This window comes from Oncorhynchus mykiss, chromosome 29 (genome assembly GCF_057628025.1).
Source record: "Oncorhynchus mykiss isolate SJ-2025 chromosome 29, ASM5762802v1, whole genome shotgun sequence".
Taxonomy (NCBI): domain Eukaryota; kingdom Metazoa; phylum Chordata; class Actinopteri; order Salmoniformes; family Salmonidae; genus Oncorhynchus; species Oncorhynchus mykiss.
In genome coordinates this window covers 25866896-25886924 of record NC_143050.1, presented here as the reverse complement: position 1 = coordinate 25886924, position 20029 = coordinate 25866896, and the positions used below count along the sequence as shown (strand labels likewise).

The window sequence follows — 20029 nt, the reverse complement described above, 5'->3', positions numbered from 1 at the left end:
TTCCTCACCATCTTAAATAAGCATGTCCCTCAAAAAATGTAGAAGTAAGAACAGATATAACCCTTGGTTCACTCCAGACTTGACTGCCCTTGACCAGCACAAAAACGTATTTTGGTGCAATGCACTCGCTTCGATTAGTCCCTGCGATATGCAACTTTTCAAGGAAGTCAGGAACCAATATACACAGTCAGTTAGGAAAGCAAAGGCTAGCTTTTTCAAACAGAAATTTGCACCCTTCAGCACTAATTCCAAAACGTTCTGGGACACTGTAAAGTCCATTGAGAATAAGAGCACCTCCTCTCAGCTGCCCACTGCACTGAGGCTAGGAAACATTGTCACCACCGATAAATCTACAATAATCGAGAATTTCAATAAGCATTTCCCTACGGCTGGCCACGCTTTCCCCCTGGCTACCCCAACCTCGGCCAACAGCTCTGCACCCCCTGCAGCAACTGGCCCAAGCCCAACCCCCCCCCCCCCCCCCCCCCCTCGCTTCTCCAACACTCAAATCCAGACAGCTGACGTCCTGAAATCTGGATCTCTACAAATCAGCTGGGCTAGACAATCTGGACGCTCTCTTCCTAAAATGATCCGCCGCCATTGTCGCAACCCCTATTACAAATCTGTTCAACCTCTCTTTCGTATTGTCCCAGATATCGTCCCAGAAAGATTGGAAAGCGGCCGCAGTCATACCCCTCTTCAAAGGGGTATGACTGCGGCCGCTTGCCAAGAGTTGCTTACCAAGATTACATGGAATGTTCTTGAGTCGCCTAGCTACAGTTTTGACTTAAGTCAGCTTGAAAATGTATGGCAAGACTTGAAAATGGTTGTCTAGCAATGATCAATAATCAACTTGACACAGCTTGAACAATTTCAAAAATAACAATGTGAAAATATTGTAAAATCCAGGTGTGCAAAGCTCTTAGAGACTTACCCAGAAAGACTCACGGCTGTAATTGCTGCCAAAGGTGCTTCTACAAACTATTGACTCAGCTGTATGAATACTTGTGCATTTCATTTTCAATACACTTGCAAAAAAAAATCTAATAAATGTTCACTTTGTCAATATGGGGTGTTGTGTTTAGATGGGTGACAGAAAAAAAAAAAATTTAATCAATTTTGAATTCAGGCTGCAACACATCAAAATGCGGAATAAGTCAAGGGGTATGAATATTTTCTGAAGGCACTGTGATTACAGAGGAACGTTGCCATTAACATTTGAAAAACTGACAATATAAAAGAAAGAGTGGCACGCTCTGCTATTTAGAAGAAGCAGCTTGTGATGACGGCATGTGGCGAGGTGCCACTGACACAGCAATCTGTGAGGACATTCGACTCCCAGGCAGAGGGGCACAGGAAACACTGCAGGCCGGGCATCAGCAGGGGGACGGAGGGACGGCTGCAGACTGGCAGAGGTGTCCGCTTCCCCTGCCAAAGCCGGATGGATGTGTTATAGCAGGGGCTGTCTCTTTCTCTGTCTCCAGCTCTGGTCTTTTATTGCCAGTTTATCATGTCCGACAGGCCTTATATATTTCAGCTATAGAAGGGCTACTAGGAGACTAGGGGGCATTTTACCCCCAGCATTCCAGTTTGGCTTTATCAACATGCCAGAGCATCAGGTCTAGGGCAAAGGAGGTGAGGAGAGCAGACACAAATGAAGTTGACTTCGTTAAAACTCAATCACCTGACACAGTCATGCATATCACATTTTTCCAAGCTGCAGACAACTGGCAATTCAATCTGCCTGCCAAGGACTGTTTTTGGGTGAAATAAATATACAAAGCATTATAGGAATAAGAAAGCAATAATCCTAATCAAATGGCATCGATGGAGGACAAGTCAGTGGGTTTAATAGTACTGTACATTTCTAGTGCAGGCTTCAATCTGTGCCATGGTCAATCAAATTCTTAGATGACTTTGCGCCGAAGCCACATATTGCCATTCATTTATAAACCTCCCAAGTAATGAAATGAGGACCTGTTAATCCTCGGTTTTACTGTTAATTGCGTTTTCATAATTTTTTATCCTTTTACCTTTTACGTTCTGAACCCCACCCCCAAAAGCCCCGAACCCCTCTCCGTACTCTGCTCTCTGTCTCCCACTCAGGTTTGTCTTTTGTTATCTCAAAAGCAGTGTTTTGTCATATCCCAAATCAAATTGTCATTGCAGCAGTGAGAGTACTTTAGAGGAAATTCAAAACACAGTACAATTTAAACTATTCAATTATTCAACATCTTGTTTGAGGACGGACACTCTACAGAGTGACAGAATTCAGCCCAGCACATCGCCTTCCCCCCTCTACTCCACACCATGTCCTTATCCCTTGGCTTCTACTACCAAAATGTGTTTGTCTTAAGAGGGCTTCCATTAGGAAGTCACCACATTGGGTGACAGGGTACACCAGAACAGACCAAAGAGGAAGCTGAGTAACTAAATTGAATGACTTGTATAAATCAGTGTCATGTTAATATGCATTTACTTACCACAGACTGCACAGCTCTATAAAATGTATATAGAACGTTTATACGTCTTTGGGGAATTGGTTCATAGAATACACTCCGATAGAGTAGATGCGCCTGTTTCTGAAATAATCCAGAGTAAGAAGTGAAAAAGATTAGTTACTTACTGTGAATCTGAAAGTTGGCCATAAAAACAGAAGCGTGAAACCGATCGGGTCTTGGAGGGAGACGATTACAGCGGCAACAAAGCCCAACAGAAATCTATCAAAGGACTGACTGTCAGTATTGGACTCATCCAGCGAGGGAGGAGAAGAAAGATTGGTTCGCCTTTTATTTCTCTGTTGATGTCAAGATAATAACATGGACTCCTGGTTTCAATTGACACCAAACAAAAACAAGATAGGAGGAGACAGGAAGACGATCTATACTGCTCCATCCCTGGGGCTGTCACTGAACCTCTGGAAGCATTCAGAGCAAGGACTGAGAAGAGCATCTCTTTGTGAAATACAGATGGGCACAATGGTACCTGATTAGTACACAGGCAACCTATCATTAGTTCTAGCCTATACAGTACTTCTCATTCTATAGCCTATCATTAGTGTGAGTTTATACTGTATGTCTAATGTGATTGAGTGTCCGTTACATATTTTCTGACAGACATATGATTGGATGTGGATGTGGAACTAAGTTTTAGCTGCGCAGCAACTGACTGGTGATGAAAGGGGAAAAAACTATTCTCTACTCCTACAAAGTCTACTCCTACACCATATCTCAATATGTTACGACTGAATTCTGGCCTCAGTCACACAAAGCAGTATTTCAAACTCATTTTATGCTAATCTAAATGCAGAAATAGCTAGCAATTTTATCCCATTTGCACATTGACTCATTTGTTTTTCTCCAGTCAGATTACCCAACAGCAAATAGACATCTTGTCAGCAGCAAACACATGAGCAATGCAACACAACTGTAAAACAGTTGAAAGCAGGGACACTGGAACAAAGGAACTCAATCTGTACATTGACATAGCACACTCAGTACTCATTGGACAAGTGCAATTAAAACAACTCAGAGATGAGCACAATGTTTTAGATGACATTCAGATAGGGTTTGCTTGGCGCCTCTGTACACATAGAGAACATTTAAGCTTTCCCTACTGTTAAGCTATTAAGCTATTATAGACATCTGACAAATAGCTGATTTCAAGATAAATGTCAGATCAATGCAGATCATTTTTTTTGATAGATGGACAGAGAAAGGAAGGAACAACAGTTTGAGGTACAATACAAGATTAGAAAACTAAGACTGCTACCAACATGTGATGAGATGGTACAATGGTGCCAACAACAAACACTGCAACATAGCCTAAAGAACCAGCTGATTCCAGATTTGAACGCCAACCACAACTGGCCAGTGACACCACCTGTAACACACTCCATTACCAACACAAGCTGACCACAATTCCTTCATGATGACTTGACTGAAGCCATCGCTAATGTCATCGGCTAAGCGATGGCTTCAGCCAAGGCATCAAGAAGGAATTGTGGTCTGCAACCCGTGATGATTGTAGCTCTACTCAACATGCATCCAAACGTCACAGCCTGGCTAAATTGTCACATTAACTACAAGCTTGAGCCTTGAGACTAATTATAGGTACTAGGGGTTAGCTGTTTCTTCACCCGCACCCGCCCGCAATTGCTAATAACCCATCCGCAACCACCCGACTATATGTGATGAAGTGAAAATCTGAGGCCCGCACCCAGCCCTAGCCAGCAAATATAGAAAATGTGCGAAAGGCTACAGTCAAAGACGGCAGAACGATTTTTGGACAGCTTGGGGCAGGATTTTTATATGGTGATTTAGATATGTTTCAGCAGAAAATCTCTGACATTTTGGTAGGCTATTTGTTGGTCAACTTAATTAGATACATGCCGTTTCTCTTTTGTCATTCATTATATGTTGCCCTAGAAGACTAAAGAAACCCTTGCTCAACAGAATAATGTAATAGATCAATAGAATGAATGCTTCAATCTAGTTGACATCGGTAAAGTGTTCTCTGTCATCTATCGCAGAGCAAAGACATTTAGGAACTGGGGAGAAAAAATAATCCTGCAAAAAAGAAACAGGAACGATTTTCTGTGCAAAATGTCAAAATGACATCAGTTTTGACCGGTTGTAAGGGGGGGAAAAAGCTGTCACATTTAGCCTGCTGCACAGACCCAATGGACGCGCTAGTCTAGAGCAACTGGTAAAATTGTGTTAAACTCTCTCCATGGTTAAAGTAGGAATAAATATATGTCACTGATGTAACAATGTGTGAGTGTGCTACATTTACTATCATAATATATTCAATTACTAATTAGTTTGACATATTTAATTATGTTATATTACGCTAATTTACCTATGGTGGACAGAAAGTGTTACTACACTACACAGACTCCTGTTTTCACCCCACAAGAGTTACATGAAATACACATCATTTTTACCTCAGATTAGTGATGTTATTATTAAAGATAATTGTCATCACAATCTCACAACATTGATTGCTTAAAACACATCCAGTGTTTTTTATCATACGCGCCAGTCCGCAGTGGGACTTAAAACGCAGCTGTCATTTTTAGACCACGGTGGCAAGAAAAAAATTGGATGGTCCTCCCATAAACGTCTCTGGCCTCACATGAATTGATGGATTTGACGGTTAAGATAGCGTTCAAATGAAAGCCAACACCTGTCGCTATTTAGAAACCAATGTGAGGTGGTGATTCATGGGAAAATATCCAGTCAAAAAAGCGTTTCCATTTCCGTGATGGCGTTGTACAAAAAAATATTTTCTCACAGAGGTAAATTATTGTCCCAATTACATTGATTTCAATACAATATCGATATGAGTGATTAATTTGCACGCGCTACTGATTACAGTAGAACAAGCTTACCAATTCCAGTCTGGTGCATGTGCAGTTTATACGGTACTAATTTATCAAAATTACAAGTTATCTGAACACAAGTGTGACATGTGTATAGGGAGTAACTTTTATGTAATGGTCTATCATGACTTATTTCAGCATATTTATTATGAATTATAAAACCGGTGTTTTGACACTCAGCCATGAATCAAAAAGACAACAAGAAGAATCAACAGTATCATTTTCAGTGTAAACTACCATTCAAAACGTTTGGGGTCACTTAGAAAGTCCTTGTTTTTGAAAGAAAATAACACTTTTTGTCCATTAAAATAACATCAAATTGATCAGAAATACAGTCTAGACAATCTATATGTTGAACGTGTCTATTGTAGCTGGCAACGGCTGATTTTTTTATGGAATATCTACATAGGCGTATAGAGGCCCATTATCAGCAACCATCACTCCTGTGCTCGAATGGCACGTTGTGTTAGCTAATCCAACTTTATCATTTTAAAAGTCTAATTGATCAATAGAAAACCCTTTTGCAATTATGATAGCACAGCTGAAAACTGTTGCTCTGATTAAAGAAGCAATAAAACGGTCCTTCTTTAGACTAGTTGAGTATCTGGAGCATCATCATTTGTGGGTTCGATTACAGGCTCAAAATGGCCAGAAACAAAGAGCTTTCTTCTGAAACTCGTCAGTCTATTCTAGTTCTGAGAAATCAAGGCTATTCCATTCGAGAAATTGTCAAGAAACTGGAGATCTCGTACAAAACCGTGTACTACTCCCTTCACAGAACAGCGCAAACTGTCCCTAACCAGAATAGAAAGAGGAGTGGGAGGCCCCGGTGCACAACTGAGCAAGAGGGCAAGTACATTATAGTGTCTAGTTTGAGAAACAGATGCCTCACAAGTCCTCAACTGGCAGCTTCATTAAATAGTACCCGCAAAACACCAGTCTCAACGTCAACAGTGAAGAGGCGACTCCGGGATGCTGATAGGTAATGTCATTGTTAAGCAATGCTAATCCTTTGACTGACATAAGACATTGTCCCTACTGTACATGTTTTCTTATCTTCAAAGACAATGAGTAACACCAAGCTACAGATGGAGAACATTCTGATCACAAACCCAAAATGGAACAAATCCAGGGACTCATGGCAGATCCGATCTTAGCTCCACGATGTGCCCTTACCCCAACAACCCTCTCAACTCCCCTCACTGCTCCCACATCAGTACACAGCTCAAACCTTGATGTGTGATTGAGATGTACAGCACTCTGGGCCACAGGGTATATACCTCTCCTCTGGGGCCAACTTGTTTTGGCTATTTATTTTTTCCCTCCTCTTACCCTCCACTGTTGCTTTCAATCTCCTATCTGCCAGACAGCTGTAACGCTGTCTGGAGAGAGAGAGAGAAAAAAATAAAGAGAGAGAGAGAAAGAGAGAAAGAATGAAAGAGAGAAAGAGAGAAAGAGAAAAAAAAGAAAGAGAGAGAGAGAGAGAGAGAGAGAGAGAGAGAGAGAGAGATGAGGATGGGAAAGTGGAAAGGCCTGGCGAGGACAAGCCAATAGTGTGATAAGATGGCATACAGAAACATGATGAGTGCTGGAAAGGAAACAGTGTAGTTGTCTACTGCTCAGTCGTCTGGGATGGGCGATGGACAGAGAAGATTCGATTTGAGCTTTTGCTCTTCCACTAGGTGCCTCAATTTTTTATAAGGTTAGCTGGTAATGAAGTGTTTAAGAAATCAGACAAGTACAGTACTGAACACATTTATTTCCTTTGAATCCAAGTATCTCTAAAATTGAGTAGAAATCATCATCTGGATTTGCAAGTAAGAAGTACATAAGGTGAATTAAACATAACCTTTCATTCGGAGCAGGAAACTTAAAACTGCATACAAAAACACACCCACACACATATCTAACCAAAAACACTCAAGCATAACAATATGCACCATCTTGCAGAGGCCAACACAGAGCAGAGCAGTGGTCGCTGCATATGAAATACGTCTGGTGAGTCGACCTGCTTTCAAATCATGCTCGAACACATCATGTTCGGAGACAAAATAAAGGGAAGGATTCCACTTTGTCCTTTTTCCTCTCTGCCCACTATGCTCATCCATTTTCAGTGACACTTGTGGTAATAAATCATGACTGGGCCCTGTGGCCAGGGGGGTGAGTATCTGACAGACCGGTCAGTTAAACACTCCCCCTCCAGTCTCTAGGGCTGCCTTCTACCGCCATATTCCACTGATAAATTCAAATACAGAGAAGGAAACTGAGGGGGCCGAGTGGAGTCTCACTATTATGTTGTGTGCGTATGTGTGTGTCTCCATGTCTCTATCTGTGTCTCTGTCTGGGTTTCATATTGTGTTCATCTGTGTGCAGTAAGGCCTAAGGCTTGGTATCATCCTGTGGCGTCAACAAATTGTTGTTATTGTAGAAAGTACACACTGTAAGGTATACCACCACATGGGAAAAAGGACAGTGTTGACACAAAATATCACTGTACTGTATGGCTATCTTCATGTTGACTTGTCATACTGTCATACTGAGAAGGGCCCTTTAGTTCAACATGAAAACCTGGACATACCATTGTGAAAGTGGATATCAACTGTCAGTTTGGAAACAGTTACTATACATTTCCTAAAAATAACCTTGGAGTCCCCTTTGGCTGTCCCAGCCAGGCAGCAAGGCAGCCCAGTGATCGAGCTTCTGTACTAACTTAAATCAAGACCTGACGAAATCCATCTCCTCCCCCTATACAAAGAGCAGTCATGGCGAGAGCGCAGCAAATTTGCTAGTGGGCTGAATGGGAGGACACAGAGTCCCAACTCGAGTCGATGCATGTCCGTAATGGGAAAAGAAAGCGATTACAAGCTTATGCTCCAGACCCTGCAGTCTGTTTAGTCTGCAGTCTCAATGCTGCTGAGAAACAGAAAGAGACAGAGAGAGGGCAAATGGTGACTAATGTTGACATAGTTGTTGAGGGAGAGAGAGAGCGAGAGAGAGAAAGTTAGAGAGAGAGAGATGTTCCACAACACATCCGGGTTACTATACTATCCAATTTTTGTGCACGGTTCAAGTAAAAAATGTACGGTATGAATCTTGCGATTGTGTGAACCAGAACAGTTCTGTTTCAGGTAAATGAGCTCCCATATGATTCATAAACAGGGAATAATAATAATAATAATAATAACTTTATTTGTGTAGTGCTTTTCAATACAAGTAACAAAGTGCTTCAAATCCTAAAATAAAAGTACTAACAAAGAAACAAAGGAACAGGAAAAAGGAAGATAAAAAAATATAGCTAATTATCATACATTAAAATCATCTTTATGAAAGTGTGTCTTCAGCAGAGATTTAAAAAGAGGCACTGAATCTGCAAACCTGATCTCCTCTTGCAGACCATTCCAAATTCTAGGGGCCCGAATGGAAAATGCCTGATCTCCTTTTGTTTTTAACCTAGTCTTTGGAATGGTCAACAGTGGCCTGTCAGGATCTCATGCTGTGTCCTGGCTCGTAGGGAGGGAGGTAAAAGATCAGAGATATAGGGTGCGGCTAAACCAAGACTAGACGTGAATGTGAATAATTAAACATTTAAATGTGTGTGTGCATCAATCTGTGTGTGTTTAAATGTTTTATTAATCACATTTAAGTCTAGGCTTGGTTTAGCCCCAACCTATATCGCTGATCTTTTATCTCCCTATGAGCCAGGATGCAGCTTGAGATTCTCTGGTAGGGCACTGTTGTACATATCAACCAGTTTGTCACAGATTGTTGCCCTACACACATACAATAAATGACTACTACCTCTGAATGTGAATATAAAACAACCTTGCTGTTTGCTTTCACATTGCAATAACACAGCCTACAGTCGACAGTCATAGACTGACCAGGTGAATCCGGGTGAAAGCTATGACACTTTATTGATGTCGCTTGTTAAATCCACTTCAATCAGTGTAGATGAATGGAAGGAGACGGGTTAAAGAAGGATTTTTAAGCCTTGAGACAATTGAGAATGTGTGTCCTTCAGAGGGTGAAAGGGTAAGACAAAATATTTAAGTGCCTTTGAACGGGGTATTGTAGTAGGTGCCAGGTGCACTGGTTTGAGTGTGTCAAGAACTGCAACCCTGCTGTTTTTTTCACGCTCAACAGATTCCCGTGTGTATCAGGAACGGTCAACAACCCAAAGGACATCCAGCCAAATTGACACAACTGTGGGAAGGATTGGAGTCAACATGGGCCAGCAACCCTGTGGAATGCTTTCGACACATTGTAGAGTCCAAGCCCCCCAAAATTGAGGCCGTTCTGAGGGCAAAAGGGGGTGCAACTCAGTATTAGAAAGGTCTTCCTAATATTTCGTACACTCAGTGAATATTATTTCATTGGGTGGGAGGTGTTAATGTTTGGCTTATAGGATTCACTATGTGTATGTGACCTGAAGATTGACAACTATGGTCCAAGACTTCTATCCTAAAAAGGCTACGTTTACACAGGCAGCCGAATGCTGATCATTTTTCCACTATTTGGTATTTTGACCAATCACATCAGACCAATTCACAGCAGATATTTTTCAGAGCTGATCTGATTAATCAAAAGACTAATTAGTGAAAAAAATGATCTGAATTGGGCTGCCTGTGTAAGCGCAGCCAAAGAGAGTGACAGAAATGGAACACTACTCATTCAATGCAAGGCAGAGTCAACCTCATATGTGGGCCATCGCCCATACTCTTACAAACTGCAATGACAAAATGATGACATTGTAGCAATCTTACATTATTATGCATTTCTTAATCACACCTCCTTCAAAACTGCATTCATCCTAGTCTTTGCTATGAATAATGTGTTGATAAAAGACAAAATACCAATTTCATGAGGATTTGCATGGCTAAATTGCAATCCATGCATTCCCTTACTGCTGGATCCTTAAGGCCATGCATATGACACAGTAATAATTTGTCATAGGACACAAGAGAGACCTAATTAGTGTGTGTGTGTGTGTGTGTGTGTGTGTGTGTGTGTGTGTGTGTGTGTGTGTGCGTGCGTGCGTGCGTGCGTGTGTGCGTGTGTGTGTGTGCGTGTGTGTGTGTGAGAGAGAGAGAGTACAGCAAACGAGTACAGTGTTGACTTGGTTGTTACGTTTTCATTACACGAGTGGTGTCCAGGTACAGTATAAGTTCGCAACACTGTTTTACTTGCTCTTCCCCTTGATTAGCCCACACGCCTCTGCTTGGGTTTGCATGTTAAGATGACATTATTTTCAACCTTAGATTACGCTTCATAGTGTAGAATAAATATTTAAAGAGAATGTACGGAAACAAATAATGTAATTCGGTAATATAACCTACCACCGGCCAGGCACATGCCAGCCAATTCAAAGCTGGTAACGGATATCGTTGCGTAATGGGGGACAGTGATCATACAGTAACATTACAATGTTCTTACCCAGTGTGAAGTATGGGAGAGCGGTGTTGTCGAGATCATCCATAACGGAAATTCTTCCAGGTAGGTCTGTTCTAACGAATAAAAGGAGCCGGGACTCCCCTCCTCCTCCGGCCACGCTCCCTGAGCCAACGCCGGTGAAACTGAACTCATTCTCTCGGAGTACAGGAAGGGTAGAAACGGTAACGGTTTTAACTTCACAATGGCTCTCGTCGTTTTCCTTCTCCCTCTCATCTTCAAGCATCGCTCCCCCTCTGTTTGCCCGGACTGTAGCGGTCCCTGTCAGCAAGAGCCCCAGGAGGAGGACGACGTGGTGCGATAGTCTCCTTGCCATCCCGATCCCTTTGCGCGGTACTCTAGCTTTGAGTGTGGCTCATAAACTGCTTGTTCGTTTATACTACAGCCACTGCACGCGCACGGTAGTCATGTCTGTCCAGGAGGCGGCAGCACATGTGTAGTCAGATCTGTAATAATATGAATTTTAACCACATTCAAATGGTCATAAATCCATAAATGCAAGGCTCACTACGTGCAATCATACATCATTTAAAAGCCCATTTTATAGAAAATGTTACAAACTGGACTATACAGTACTGTCAAAAGTTTTAGAACAACTACTCATTCAAGGGTTTTTCTTTATTTTACCTATTTTTTACATTGTAGAATAATAGTGAAGACATCAACACTATGAAATAACACATATGGAATCATGTACTAACCAAAAAAAGTGTTAAACAAATCTAAATAAATGTTATATTTGAGATTCTTCAAATAGCCACATATTGCCTTGATGACAGCTTTGCACACTCTTGGCATTCTCTCATCCAGCTTCACCTGGAAGGAAGGAGTTTATGCTGAGCTCATCACTCTGCGGTCCGACTCATCCCAAACCATCTCAATTTGGTTGAGGTCAAAGGATTGTGGAGTCCAGGTCATCTGATGCAGCACTACATCACTCTCCTTCTTGGTAAAAAATAGCAATTGCACAGCCTGGAGGTGTGTTTGGCCATTGTCCTGTTGAAAAACAAATGATAGTCCCACTAAGCTCAACCCAGATGGGATGGTGTATTGCTGCACCGGTCTAATGTCCATTGCTCGTTTTTCTTGGCCCAAGCAAGTCTCTTCTTTTTATTGGTGTCCTTTAGTTGTGCGTTCTTTGCAGCAATTCGACCATGAAGACCTGATTCACACAGTCTCTTCTAAACAGTTGATGTTGAGATAAGTCTGTTTCTTGAACTCTGTGAAGCATTTATTTGGGGTGACATTTCTGAGGCTGGTAACTCTAATGAATTTATCCTCTGCAGCAGAGGTAACTCTGGCTTTTCCATTCCTGTGGCGGTCCTCATGAGACCCAGTTTCATCTTCGTGCTTGATGGTTTTTGTGACAGCACTTCAAGAAACTTTCAAAGTTCTTGGAATTTTCCATATTGACTGACCTTCATGTCTTAAAGTAATGATGGACTGTCATTTCTCTTTGCTTATTTAAGCTGTTCTTGCCATAATATGGACTTGGTCTTTTACAAATAGGGCTAGCTCCCCCCACCACACACACACACACACACACACACACACACACACACACACAAACACACACACCTTGTCACAACACAACTGATTGGCTCAAACGCATTGAGAAGGAAATAAATTCCACAACTTAACTTTTAACAAGGCACACCTGTTAATTGAAATGACTTCCAGGTGACTACCTCAAAAAGCTGGTTGAGAGAATGCCAAGAGTGTGCAAAGCTGCCATCAAGGCAAAGGGTGGCTATTTAAAAAACCTCAAATATAAAATATATTTTGATTTGTTTAACACTTTTTTTGGTTACTACATGATTCCATATGTGTTATTTCAACGTTTTGATGTCTTCACTATTAACCTACAATGTAGAAAATAGTAAAAATAAAGAAAAACACTTGAATGAGTAGGTGTTCTAAAGCTTTTGACCGGTAGTGTATGTAGTAACTTTCTTTGAATAGATCGTGATTTGGTGGTTTGGCGATTGTAGTCAAAATTCAGTGAATTGTCTTTAACTGCCATTTCCCAAAAGTCTCACTCTTCCCACATGCAACAACTTTTTCTCAACTTCAAATATTGTGTGGCTATCCTAATTCTTCATACTTGTATAAACGGAATTGTTGATACATTGTCAAATGTTAATTCTAGATAACATTTGCTTTGGAAATATGCACAAAAAATGTAGTTTACATGTATGTCTTTTGTATTTTATGGATAGAACAATGATAAAGTATATATCCAGTATTTGCTCAAGTTTTGGTCTTAACGCAATGAAACCAAAATATTAAGGCTGACTTCATCCAGTGTCCAGAAAAATGGATTTGGGGTATATGCAAATATGTGCATATTTCAAGTTTCAAAGTTTATTTGTCATGTGCACAGAATACAACAGGTGTAAAACCTTACCTTGAGAGCTCTTTTCCAACAATACAGTGATAATAATAGCCTACACATAAAAGAAAATAGAATAAAAAACACACAAGAATTAGGATCAGAGTTTAAGAAACATGAGAATGCAATTATATACAGGTCTGTGCCCGTACCTTATTCAATGTGCAGGAGTAAGTAATACATCTAATCAATAAACATTGTAGCAGCAGCATAGGTTGTGTCTGAGTGGGTGGAGCCCTGTGGATGGGCATAGAGTCATTGTGGCTAGTGTGTTGGAGAGAGAGAGAGCAGTAGTTGTTAGCCATTTAACAGTCTTATGGCCACAGGATAGAAGCTGTTTAGGAGTTTGTTTGAGCCTTGATGCACCGGTACCACCTGCCGGAGGGGAGCATGGAGAACAGTCCAGTCTCAGGTGGCTGGAGTCTTTGGCAATTTTTAGGTTATTTCTCAGACACTGCCTGGCGTGTACGTTCTGGATGACTGGGCCGTCCACACCACCTTAGGGCATTCTGGTTGCGGTAAGTGATATCTCATGCAATGAGAAATCGCCTCATTTGCATATTTTAATACAATATTTCAGAAGATTTCTAATACAAAAAAGTGTTATATTGGTGTCTATATTCAGCTGGTAAATTGTGATATGATTAAGGGGGGAAAAAGTGACCCTATCAGTGTGTGGTGCCTCGCCTTAAATAAGATTATTATTATTATTTTATTTTTTATTGAATGACAGATCTGTAAAACATTATCTTAAATATAAACCATTGATTTAATAAATACTATTGGTGTTAAATATGAGTTTTTTTTAAATGTACACATTTTTATTTGTTTTACAATATCAATATGTATTTGTTGTCTATATTTTGGCGTCAAACTGGTGGCAGTTGAGAAAAAAGTCAGTAGTTGTAAGAGTTGCAGAGTTTACTGAAAATAATGCCATTGTTGATTTGTTGCTTTCTTCATTAATTAGGCTATTTTCTCTTTAACCATATGGTCTATCGACTAGAACCTCATGGGCAATATGGACATATATAACACATGAATAGTATATATGAATAATTTTTTTTTTAAGTTATTCAATTATACAGTATATTAACAAAGTTACAATAGATACATTTTCTGTACCAAAATTACTGAAGATTCCGGTAAATTTAGTAAAATGCCGATAGCTTTGCAACCCTAACAGAGAGTTATCAGATATGTCAGTCTTCATGTTTTCTCCCACAGTAGTGTGACCCTGGCTCAGATCAACTTCTGTTTACCCATTTCACTTCATTATAACCCATCTGATTCTAGTCCAGCAGTGGTCTGCTAGGGTTATTTTTAACGTCTCCATATGGGTATCCCGTTTTTCTGGGCTTACTTTGCATCAACATTCTGGGAAGATTTCCTTGGTCCTTTGGATAAACTATAATGGCATGTCCATGTGTCTTTTTGATAACCTATGTCCAAAGGTTTAGCCTTATATTTCATCCATATTGAATTGATTTTGGATTATATTTACTATTCTTCAATGTACTAACACTATTACAGTCCTATTTTAATGGCTTCCTTTATTCATCCCAATATTGCTTAAAATACGTTGGTGTATTCAAGTGTCACAGTATCTCTCCATTGCATCGTTGACTACAAAGAATAGCCTAAAGGGCCAATCTGACATGTTTTCATCTTCTCGTGGTCAAAGTGCTGACACAATGCAGAAACGACTCTACAGCGACGCCACACAGTGTGCCCAAAGAGCGCATATATTTTGCAGACATGACTTTAGCAGCTGGATTGTACAGAACACTGTAGGCCTTTTGTGGGTAAGTGGTCAAAGCCATTGAGGGGAGATATCTAAGTGTGTGTGTGTGTGTTAAACACAGTCCCTTGTTGGTTATATGAGATTTGTTTCCAGCAAAATTGCCTCGACCTCTATGCCAAGGAGTCTTCTGATTCCCCAAAATTGAATTTGACAGACAACAAGGTAACGGCCGCTGGACTAGACGGAGACGCTAAACAGGTTTCCACAGCGTAATGAGTCCGGGCCTCCTCTCTTCCCTCTCTACCCTTTCTCTTTCAACAGGATAGCTATGGCTGTGTGCTGATTTACTACAAATAAATGAACAATTTGTCTCCCCTTTTCAGGATTCCGGGAGTTGTGCAGTCAACAACCACCATGTAATGGCCGAGAGTGCCCCATGTCACCAACATCATATAGCACAAACATAGGTTCTGAAATTGTATTTCTTGACACAAAGTGTTCATGGAATAAGTACCATGTATTTAAATATGCATGATGGAAATATAATTTTTTATTAAATCCATTAACAATTAAATACTATTTCAGACAGCTGTGTCGGCAAGAGGCAGAGCATGATTCCAAAGTGCGGGGACTTCCTAATATAATTTTCCAGCAGGCAGTGGACAATTGATATGCAAAGCACTGTGGGATTCACGCTGTGTTCATAACCAAGAGGGAAGGTGGTAATTACCAGTTGTGATGTTGGAAATACCAGTTGGATGCATTCACGTGCTTTGAACTAGTTTAGAAAAGCCGATTGGCTAATGGACAAGAAGTTGTGTCAGCCATAAACTAAAATGTATATGTATCATATATGCATAGTCACTTTAACCATATCTACATGTACATACTACCTCAATCAGCCCGACTAACCAGTGTCTGCATGTAGCCTCGCTACTTTGATAGCCTCACTACTGTTATTTTTCACCGTCTTTTTACTTATTTACTTATCTATTGTTCACCTAATACCTTTTTTGCGCTATTGGTTAGAGCCTGTAAGTAATTTGTATTCGGCGCATGTGACAAATACACTTTGATTTGATTTGATAAACAAATTATAGTGTTAAAAAAAACATACTACTAAATAGCTCTTTGTAAATAATTTTGTTATGAAGGTCATTTAATTAGTAGGTGACATCAGAGGTCAGCACTTGGGAGAAGTCGGAGCTCAGGGACAGTAGACGTGTTTCTCACTAGTAAGTATGATTTGGAGAGGCGTTCATGTCGATTTTTCCAGGTCGTGGCTGGTAAATACCACATTCCACTTGGTCATGAACACAGCAGAAAGCCAGGCTGTTGCTCCTTCAAATCAAATTGTTGTCCCCTTTACGCAGCCTGGCACTTACCCAAAGTTTATTCCATTGCCATCCTTTATATCAATAGAAGATGTGAAAGATGTACACACTGTAATATAGCTACACCTGGATTCCAGCATCTGTTAAACTACTTAATATTTGAGTAAGATGTAATTTTTTCGTAGGCCTAATAGACAGGTCAGGATTTTAAATGCACTATGTAAAGCCAGGCTCTCAGATGAACCTATGGAGAGAGGGAGGGAGGAGGGGGCAGAGAGAGAGGAGTGAGACTGCACATCATGTTGGCATTTATTGGGATGGCTCATATACTGGAGGCAGCTCTGCAGTGTTGTCACTAGCTGGAACAAAGTCATAATATCGCATTTAAAATCTAAACCTAACCTTAACCCTAACCTCACTGATAACCTTACGCCTAACCCTAACCTTAAATTAAGACCAGAAAGCAAAAGCAAAAATACATTTAACGATATATAGCCAAGACCCATCCCAATAAACGTCAACCTGCGATTGCACAGGGGGGAAAAAGGGAGACCTTCTCCAGAGTGTGGACCACATCACACCCGAAATGGAATCTTTGGTTGGAGGTTGTCTAGGCTACTGCAGAGGAAATAGATTTGATTTTAGTTCAGACAATTTCCTCCCATAGAATAGTTGATAATGGCTTCTTTGTCTGCTTTCTTCATTCTTGGAACTTTGATCAAGGTAAAAATGAAGAAACCTATTATTGAAGTACATTTTAGCATGTCTTCAGTTTCCATGATGTCTACAGTCTATAGTTTATTCACTAAAAGCAAAGTAAATGGGTTTTCAATGATGTAGCCTTGAAATTATTTTTCTATTTTTTTCACTTTTCTTTAGAATATGTTCTTCGCGTGAACTATTGTACCTCAGTGGTATCGATAAGTGGTGGTAGATTTATTTAACATGATTGTGTCAAGGTCATGATAAACCTTTATAATCAAGTGCTATTTCATATTTTCTCAATAAAGCTACAGAGAATGCTACTAATAGCGACTTATGTTGTGTAATACTCTCCAGAACATCATGCAAGAGAATACTTGTCCTGGAGGCAGCTGCTGTATTCTCACGTAATTGATTAGTCAAAGTTATTAGCTGGAAAGGAGGCTCTGACCCAGTTTGTAGGTGTAAATAAAGGGCTTATCAGAAAGCTCCTCTACCAGAAACTGGGTTACACCTGGAGGACACACACACAGGTGGCTCCTGCTAATAAATTACTTTACCCACTTGGCACAGATGTCAGTTCAATGGCTAGTTTTGATTTACATTTGGCTGAGTTGACAACTAACGTCAAAAAAAAAAAATCACTCCGTCATTAGATTTAGGTTAAAAGTTGGGTGAAAAAAATAACAAATTCCCTTACATTGATGACTTTTTGCAAATCCAATTAGTTTTCCAAGTTGATTCAACGTCATCACATTGCATTTTTTGGCTGAAATGACAACAACATTGATTCACCAGTTTCTGCCCAGTGGGTAGTTAGTGCTTCGTTATGCAAACATGAGTGCATCCTACAGTCGTCCTACCACGGAGGTTGGCCCCCTCAAACCTCACTGCTGCAGGGAAAACCCTCCATCAATGTGTCATAGACCATCTATTTCCACAATGTTTACAAGAGTTCACTACAAAGATACAACTCCAAATATGCATTTATTAGTACCAGCAAAACACCAGTCACAATGTCAACAGCGAAGAGGCTGGCCTTATTTTACTGTGCTTTTCTTTAAAAAACAAGGACATTTCTAAGTGACCACACACTTTTGAACGGTAGTGTATATTAGACCAAAGAGCTAGAATAATATACTTTCATGCTAGGTTTAGGACCTCCTATTGAATTTGGTAGAGACCCCAACTGAGGTATAGAACCATTTTAAAATGTTCTATTTTGGTTTATATGCAAGCATCATGAAACATCTAACACAATAAATTCATTTGACGTGGTGAAAATACATTTTTCACAGACTCCATGAAATTATGATCTTCTTCCTAAATATTTGTTCAAATTATTAATTTTGCGGGGCAGCTCAACTTACTCATTTAGTTCAACTTACCCCACTTTCCCCTAGTACCTATCCACTTAAAATCTCTTCTTTATTAGTTATAGGCAACAGCACTTATTTTATACTGTATATTGACTGTATTGAACCTCAAGTCCAGCTTTGATGTCCATGGGATGTCATGTAATTCAAACATTGTTCAATTTTAAATTGCAGCTCTAATCTGTTAATGAATTAGTTCATTAGTAATTTAAGTGCCATTATTAGGTCCTCAATATACAGTATATATTTATTACTCAAATAAATGACATTTAACCAGTGGCTCAGAAGCTCAAATAGATACAGTGCCTTCAGAATGTATTCATACACCTCAACTTATTTCACACTTTGTTGTGTTACAGCCAGAATTCAAAATGGATTCAAATGTCTACACACAATACCCCATAATACCCCATAATGACAAAGTGAAAATATGTTTTAGGTAATGTTAGAACATTTATTGAAAATTAAATTCTCAATATCTAATTTACATAAGTATTCACAGCCTTGAGTCAATACTTTGTAGAAGGACCTTTGTCAGCAATGACAGCTGTGAGTCTTTCTGGGTAAATCACTAAGAGCTTTCCACACCTGGATTGTGTAACATTTGCCCATTATTCTTTTTTAAATTCTTTAAGCTCTGTCAAATTGATGTAGTTCTGTCCTTGAGCTGGTTTGGTCTAATAATGTTCTGTATCTTGTCATCTTTTATGTTTTGTGTGGACACCAGGAAGAGTATCTGCTGCCTTCGCAACAGCTAATGGGGATCCTAATAAAATACCCCCCAAAATACCAAAATTGGTTGTTGATTGTTGTTAGACAACCATGATCAGGTCTTGCCATAGATTGTAATATGTAGATTTACTGTAATTCAAAATGGCCACTCAGGAACATTCACTGTCTTCTTGGTAAGCAACTCTAGTGTGTATTTGGCCTTGTGTTTTAGGTTATTGTCCTGTTGAAAGGGGAATTAATCTCCCAGTGTCTGGTGGAAAGTAGACTGAACCAGGTTTTCCTCTAGGATTTTGCCTGTGCTTAGCTCCATTACGTTCCATTTTTACCGTGCAAAACTCCCCAGTCCTTAACAATTACAAGCATACCATGATACAGCCACTACTATGCTTAAAAATATGTAAAGTGATACTCAGTAATGAGTTGTATTGGATTTGCCCCAAACATAACACTGTATATTCAGGACCAAAAGTGAACTGCTTTGTAAATTTTTTGCAGTATTACTTTAGTGCCTTGTTGCAAACAGGATACATGTTTTTTTTCTGTACAGGCTTCCTTCTTTTCACTCTGTCATTTAGGTTAGTATTGTGGAACAACTATGGTGTTGTTGATCCATCCTCAGTGTTTTCCTATCACAACCACAGTGAAATCCCAGTGAAATCCCAAGCAGTTTCCTTCCTTTCCGGCAACTGAGTTAGGAAGGACACCAGTGACTGATTGTATTGATACACCATCGAAAGTGTAATTAATAACTTCACCGTGCTCAAAGGGGTAGTAAATGTCTGCTTTTTTTACCCATCTACCAATAGGAGCCCTTCTTTGTGAGGCATTGGAAAAATGTCCCTGGTCTTTGTGGTTGAATCTGTATTTTAAATGCACTGCTCGACTGAGGGACCTTATAGATAATTGTGGGGTATAGAG

At 40.0% G+C, this 20029-nt stretch overlaps 1 protein-coding gene across 2 annotated transcripts in view; it reads right to left on the bottom strand.

Moving 5' to 3' along the window:
- LOC110509815 (astrotactin-2) overlaps window positions 1-11269 on the bottom strand; it is a 471341-nt gene extending 460072 nt beyond the window's left edge. The window contains exon 1 of one of the 2 annotated variants that reach the window (XM_036967227.2): window positions 10817-11269. In XM_036967227.2, coding sequence (XP_036823122.2) covers window positions 10817-11147 — 331 coding nt within the window. In that variant the 5' untranslated portion in view covers window positions 11148-11269. The remainder of the gene's footprint in view (window positions 1-10816) is intronic. The other variant, XM_090226889.1, reaches the window with a different exon arrangement.
- Window positions 11270-20029: the final 8760 nt, after the last annotated feature.